General features: G+C 56.3%; 1 protein-coding gene across 1 annotated transcript; it reads right to left on the bottom strand.

Annotated features, from left to right (window-relative positions):
* Positions 1-649: 649 nt before the first annotated feature.
* KLF10 (KLF transcription factor 10) lies at positions 650-6,025 on the bottom strand. The gene is made up of 4 exons (XM_063171527.1): positions 5,920-6,025; positions 4,120-4,359; positions 3,141-4,017; positions 650-2,226 (listed from the first exon to the last, which is right to left on the bottom strand). Exons 2-4 carry the CDS (start codon positions 4,348-4,350, stop codon positions 1,967-1,969), a joined length of 1,368 nt encoding a protein of 455 aa, XP_063027597.1. The 5' UTR covers positions 4,351-4,359; positions 5,920-6,025; the 3' UTR covers positions 650-1,966.
* Between the last annotated feature and the right edge of the window lie 629 nt (positions 6,026-6,654).

Raw genomic sequence — 6,654 nt, 5'->3', positions numbered from 1 at the left:
GCAAGGAGTGCCCAAACCCACAGCAGGGAAGGGCACTGCGTCAGCATCCGTGGGATTGGGAAATGTGGGGATCCCTGCACGCAGGGATTGAGCGGGAGGCAGAGGAGCCCACATGAGCAGTGCCAATGGCCACTGCTGGCACACAGGGCAGCAGCCAGAGAAGCCAGACTGCCCAGCCATTGCTCAGCCTCTGCCCTGAGAACCCCAATTCCCTGCTCTCCTCCTGCCAGGGGACTCCTGCAGCGACACCTGCAATAGGGCAGGCAAGCCCCCAGCCTGGAGCCCATCTCGGTGCCAGCGCCTCATGCCCAGTGGCCCTGGGGAGGGCCACAAGGGACCCAGATCCCACACTGTGGGGGGGCAGCCACCACCCCTGCCCAACTGCCAGGCCATCAGGAACACGAGCAGGTTCCTTCCTGGGGAAGCCAGTGCAATCACCAACGTAAAGGAAATACTTTTCAACAGAGTCATAGCGGCCCACATAGGCATGATTAGCTTTGGGTGCTGAAGAAAAGCAGGGGGATGAAAAGCTGGGACAAAAAACCCAAAATCAATCCAAAAGAAATGCACAGTAGTAAGCACAGACTTGAAACTGCATTCCTGTGGGCTTTATAGTGCTTTAAAAATATTTAAAAATTAAGAGATAGTGTTCCATTGGTCAGGACAATTTTATTTTGAGGTTATTTTCCTTGCAAAGGGATAAGTTCCACTATGAATTAATAAAAAGGTCAACGTTACAGAAAATTGGTTTATTGTAAACAAAGTATAAAGTACAACGTAAGAAATGTGCAAATCTTTAAAGTAGTCACAAAAAGCAGATCTAATACACTATTTTCAAACCATTCACTTTCTGATATGTGTCCTCAACATAATATGATAAAATACAAATAGTGAAAATAGATGCATTGTCACAAAAGCTGGTTTAAATTCTAGGCCGGTCTTTACTGCCTTGTTTTCTTCTCTGAATCACAACTTTCTAATTTAATACAATATATAATATATCCCTTTCAATTTTAGCATAAACTGCCTTTCAAAGAATAACACAATCAAGAAGCCTAAGATTCTTGGTTTTCCTCTTTAATCAACCAGAGTAGTTTACAGCTACCAAGTTTGTCTTCAAGGTGCCCGTTATCCGCTCATGACAAGCGCAGTGAGGAGGTGGAAAGGAAACCATAAGCAACACAAAAGCAGAAGCATCATGCGATGCCCAGCTACAACCAGCTGTAACAATCACAAAGCTTGCCAAAGCAGCTGGGAAAACATGACAAAGCTAATAACGATTCAGAAATGTTCCTGCCCTTTGGCTGCCCATGCACTGCCCCTGCATGCCCATCCCACGCCCCTGCGGACACAGCAGTGTAAAGCTGGGTGTGTTAACTACCTCATGCAGAAGGAGATGTCCAAAATCTCCAGGAGCCCGGCACCAAGTCATCGATTACGATGGGGCCGGAGAACAGTTAGGAGAAAAAGACTCCTACCAAGCAAAGGTGGCAGAAGTAGCAAAACAGATTTAGATTATCTTACGCAGGTGGGTCCTGGGCTTCCAAGCCTGTGCCTGAACATTGCCGCTGTCCTTATCTGCACCTACTGAAGATAGACAACTGAGAGCTAAAACTGGAGTTGGTCTCAGGCATGAGCAGCAAACCCTCAGAAACACTTACATGGGACTGGATCTAGAGCATACACAAGTGATTTGCAAAATTGAAAACTGGCACGATGTGGCTGCTCTGCTCTAGAGCCTTCCCTTTCTTTCTCTCCTCACCAGTGCAAAAGACACCCGCTATTCCAGTCAGCCACTGGTTCTCCCAGCAGCATTTTTTTGTGACTGAGCTCAGGCTGCCTCTGCCTCTCTGTACTGCTGTCAGCAGCCAGTGCGGGAGAACCACAGACCGGGAGAAAAAGCCTTTTTTCAGCCAGCCCATCCCAGCAACAACAGTTAATTCCACCGTCTCCAGATCAAGTCCTTTCACTGGGCGGTCGCAGAGGCTGGTGGCACGGGCACATCACTGAGCTTGCTCACTTCCATCTGCCAGTTGGGTAATTTCTTCGCTGACAAGTGGCGGCGCGCGTGCTTCGTGAGGTGGTCGCTGCGCATGAAGCGCCGCTCGCACATCGGGCAGGCAAACTTCTTCTCGCCGGTGTGCGTCCTGCGGTGCCGCGACAGTTCATCAGAGCGGGCAAACCTCCTCTCGCAGCCCTTCCAGCTGCAACTGAACGGCTTTTCTCCTGGAAGGGATAAAGTACAAAGGGAAAAACCCACGGTGAGTACTGAGCAATAAACACCGCTGCCTGAACTAGCAGGATTTCACTTAATTGGCAGGAAAGTTTCTATTAAGGCAGCTGAGCCAAAAACCTAAGTAAGCATTATACACACAAAATGTGGAAAATTGTTTATATACTAACATTTAAACATGCAGATTCACTATCTCCGAGGCTAAGTAGTATGGGTAAGGGATTAAAAAGGGTTAAAGGTTAAAAATTCTCCAGAACCAAATTGTTTGAAATGCTCTTCACATCTCAAGGCAGCTGATTTTAACACTCAGCATGGTGTAAACTGCAGATAATGATGACTCAGCACGCCCAAAACTCCCCTCTGAAGCGCAGCCTGCAGTGGTGCTTTATGTAACTGAGCTCCAGAAGTGCACTCTGAGCCTCTGTGAAAATACATGGAACTCTTTCTGCTACTGCAGTTAAGGGCTGAGCCTGGAGGAGAAGTTACTCTAGAATAACCAAGGCAAGAATAGTTTGGAGTGGATTCTCACATCCTCTCATAAAACAATATCCAAGTTTCACCCACTTCTGGCAAAAGCATTCCTGAGGAAAAGCCTACTGAGGCATCTTTAACTCTGGAAAGCATACTCCTTGTTGGGCAAGGCCTTGCTTCCACAGATGCATTACTGAACACCTTCTGACCCAAAGTGAGTCCAGCACAAACAAAGTGCTGAGTCAACTTCCCCCTCAGGGAGACTTCCCGTCAGAGATCAGGCAGCTTTATAATGCACGCTGGCAAAAAGAGTGTTTCATTGCTGGCCCACCATTTGTCCAATAAACAGACCCAGAAATCGCTACAACTATAACAAGCTGTATATACAACCGCACTTTTGTACATTAGATTTTAGCATGCAGCAGCAGCAACCAACCTGTGTGTGTTCTGACATGAGCCTTCAAATGGGAGCTCTTGAAGTACGTTTTCCCACATCCTGGGTAGCCGCAAATGTGACTTCTTATTCTTGAAGAATCAGCCTGAGGAGTGGTTTTTGCTGTAGAAGGTACAAAGCCAGGAGCGGGGGCAATGGGAGAGAGTCTCGTGCCATTTGGACTAACAATGGGAGCCTTTGTGCCCTGCACGACCGGCTGGGGCACAACAAACATGACGGCACCCTTGGGAACCTGGGTGCCCATGAAGACCATGGGCTGACAGAGGGCAGGCTGCTGGCTGGGCGCGGCGCCGGGCACCACGGCCGTCACAACATTGTTGTTCGTGGGCAGCGGCACCATCTGGCAAATCACCGGCACAGGGGGGGCCCCGCTGCCTGGGGCAGGGGACGGCAGTGCCGCCCCCGCTGGCTGCTCCGCTGGCTCAGGGACAGGCTCCTCCTTGCTCAGCGAGGGCTTTGTCAAGGGCACGGGAGCAGCAGCTGGCTCTGCAGTTCTTCCCTCTGCCTCGGACAGTTCGCTGCCCTCAGCGCTGGCTGCACTCGGCGCCTCGGCAGAGCACACGGAGGGCTCCTCCTTGGCCTTCGGCCTCCTGTTTGCTGCCCTCCAAGCACTGTCCTGGTACTGGAGCACACTGGCTGCTCTCACAGGGCAGGTTTTGTGGTCACAGAGCTGGGCATCAGCCGTGTGGCGGATAACACTTGTCACTCGAGCTTTCAGAGGCCTGGCTGCTGGAGACCTCTCTGCTTCTCTCTGAGGTGTGGCCACAGGAGGCTTGGCAGCCTCGGGCAGCGCCTTGCCCAGAGGATGGATCACCTGCGACATCTCCAAGTCAGAAGGGCTGTAGGGAGGGGTCAGGCACTGTGAGGGAGAGAGAGACACAGTAAGGGGGGGATGCTAACACGACATCACCACATTAACTGTTAAAAACAAGAACACACACACGCAGATTGGAAAACTTACAAATGCTGGTATGGCATTGAAATCTGCTGCTCCAGGAAGCAAAGCCTCGTCGCTTTCTTCCGACATGTCAGATGCAGGAGTTATAGGTCTCATTTCTGCATGTTTCTTGAGGTCTGATTTCCAGTTGCAACTCATAGAAATAAGGGCTTCTACAGCCTCATAATCACTTTTTTCAGGCGTATTGTTCCAGAAATACTTCATATCTCTCTGTTTTTCAGTCATCATCTCCATTTCTTACTCCTGTTTTGGTTAGACAAAAGAAGAGAAACTTAAAATCTGATGCTAAGTTTGAGTATTTTGCAGCTGCCTGTAAGAAGGCATTGCTAAAAAAAAACGGGGCAATGTGAACAAGGTAAATACATGTCGTGTACCTGTGTTTTCCTGCCTTTCTTATTTATGTAATATTTTTCTGAAGCTGCTAGCGAGGAAATCTGACCATGACATGAAAATTATATAATTACTTGAGACAAAAGAACTACTCTGGATCTTAAGTATGTTGAAGTTATTCCACACTGCAAGAGCTGTGTCTGAGAACTTAAGAAAAATCTTCACACCCCCCCCAAAAAAAGTAAATCAGAGCTTCCTCCACCATCCCACCCTCCTTCTATTTTTGCTTTGGAAACACACAGCCCTCAGGATTGTGCTTATTTTGGCACATGAGAAAGGACCGCATTGGGGCTGATTCACATTTTCTTCGAAAGGTATTAGCAACAAAAAACGTTCTAGAAAATACTCAAAGGATCTCTCTCACACACACACACGTACGTGCAAGGGAAATCACCTGCTTGGAGAACCAGGACACACGCACACGGACACACGTACACGGACACACGTACATGGACACACGTCCGCACCCCCACACTGTGCATTCCCTGCCCGGCCCTCACGCAGGGCTGTGGGCGGGGCTCATGCACGGGCCCCGCCCCCGGCTGTTGGGCGCGCGCCACCCTCACCTCAGCGCACCCCGCCGGCCGCCCCCGCGCGCGCCGCCCCCGCCCTCCCTTATTGGTTCCCCCAGAGCCGCGCCGGGCGCCCATTGGTCCGCACCGAGCAAGGCGCGGCCCGGGGCGGGGCACCTGAACAAAGCGTGATCGGGCGCCGCCGCGCGCCGACCTTTCCCCCAGTTCCCCCGCGCGGCGCCCCCGCCTCCGGCGCGCGGCGGCGGCCGACTGTGAGGGCGGGCGGGGGAAGAAGCCCGGGCGGGAGGAGCCGTCACCGCGGGCGGGGGCCGAGCTGGGGTCAGCGCCGCCACACCCGATGCCTCCCGCCGCGGGGGAAGGGAAGCGAAGCGGCGACCCTGCGGGAAGCGGGTTACGGGGGCGACGGCCGGCTCTTCCCGCAGCGCCGCTCCGCTTCCCTGACGCCGCGCCGCCCACCCCGCGTGGCGCCGGGATCCCCCCGGCTTTCTCCTCCTCCCTCACCGCTGCCACCCGGTACACGCAGCCCCCGAGGCCAGCGCCCGCATCTGGTCGGGCACGCAGGCACAAGAGGCTGCACAGCGCCGGACCAGCGCTGCCAACAGGTTCTCGGCGGCTTCTGTCCCTCCCGCGGCTTCTCTCGCCGGCTTGCCCCGCGGAGAGCTCTCCACGCGGGCGGCGCTCCTACAGCCCACCCCAGCAGCTCCAGTCCCCCACCGCGACTCAGCCCCTCCAGCCGCTGCCCCAGCCTGACCTCCCGCCCGCCGTCCCTCTTCTCAGGGGGTCGCTCCCGCACGTGCTCCAGGGATCCCCGTGCCGCACCACCCCCGGGCACTCCCTCCGTCCCAGCCGCCCGGACCCCCGGGATGCCCGGTTCGCTCACCGGAGGAGCCGAGCTCGCCCCAAGGTGCCGCCGCCGCTCTCCCGGTTTTCCTCTTTTTGTTCGCCGCTCCCCACTCGGGCGGCGGCGCCCCCGGGCCCGCGCGCGGGGGGGTGGGCGGGGCCCCGGCCGCCCGCCGGCCAATCGCCGGCAAAGGTGTGTGGGGCGGTGACCAATGGGCGCCGGGCTGCCGCGCGTGATCGGCGGCCGCGCGGCGGCGTGGCCGGAGTGTCAGCGCGGCGTGTCCCCGGCGGCGGCTGAGTCAGGGCGGCCGCCCCCGCCCCCCCTGCCGTGCCCTTCCCTCCCCGGCATCCGTGTGGGAGCGGCGGGGGCGGCCCGGCGCTTCCTCCTGCATGAGGTCACACGGCGGCAGGGGAGGGAGCAGCCTCCCCGGTGCGGCTCCCGCTCCCCGCAGGGCTGAGGTGAAGCGGGGCCGCGGGCGGGGGATGGGGGGGAGAGAGCGGCGCGGTCGTTCCGACTTCCTCGGGCCTTTCTGGCCCGTGCCCGTGGCTGGGCGCGCCCGGGGGAGCCGCTGCTGTGTCCTGGCAGCACCCTCGGGGTGGGGGAGGTCGCTGCCACGCGGACCACCCGGGTCTGCACCGGCAGTGTCCGTGCCAGCCCCGGGCGCCGCTGCTGGCGGGACCCGAGGCAGACGCAGCGTGAGCAGAGCCCGGGCGGGTCGGCCCCGCGGGGCTCGGCCGTGTCTGGCCGCGCTGCCTCCGCGGCTGCTGCCGCCCG

The sequence above is a fragment of the Melospiza melodia genome, chromosome 1 (assembly GCF_035770615.1).
Source record: "Melospiza melodia melodia isolate bMelMel2 chromosome 1, bMelMel2.pri, whole genome shotgun sequence".
In the NCBI taxonomy this organism is placed as follows: domain Eukaryota; kingdom Metazoa; phylum Chordata; class Aves; order Passeriformes; family Passerellidae; genus Melospiza; species Melospiza melodia.
This window is presented reverse-complemented; position numbering and strand designations above follow the sequence as displayed.

Excerpts from the sequence above, each read along its gene's own strand:
- KLF10 (XM_063171527.1), bottom strand. The coding sequence starts at position 4,350 with ATGGAGATGATGACTGAAAAACAGAGAGATATGAAGTATTTCTGGAAC. Across the intron at positions 4,018-4,119 it reads TCAATGCCATACCAGCATTT|TGCCTGACCCCTCCCTACAG; the intron begins GTAAGTTTTCCA and ends TCTCCCTCACAG. Across the intron at positions 2,227-3,140 it reads TCATGTCAGAACACACACAG|GAGAAAAGCCGTTCAGTTGC; the intron begins GTTGGTTGCTGC and ends TATCCCTTCCAG.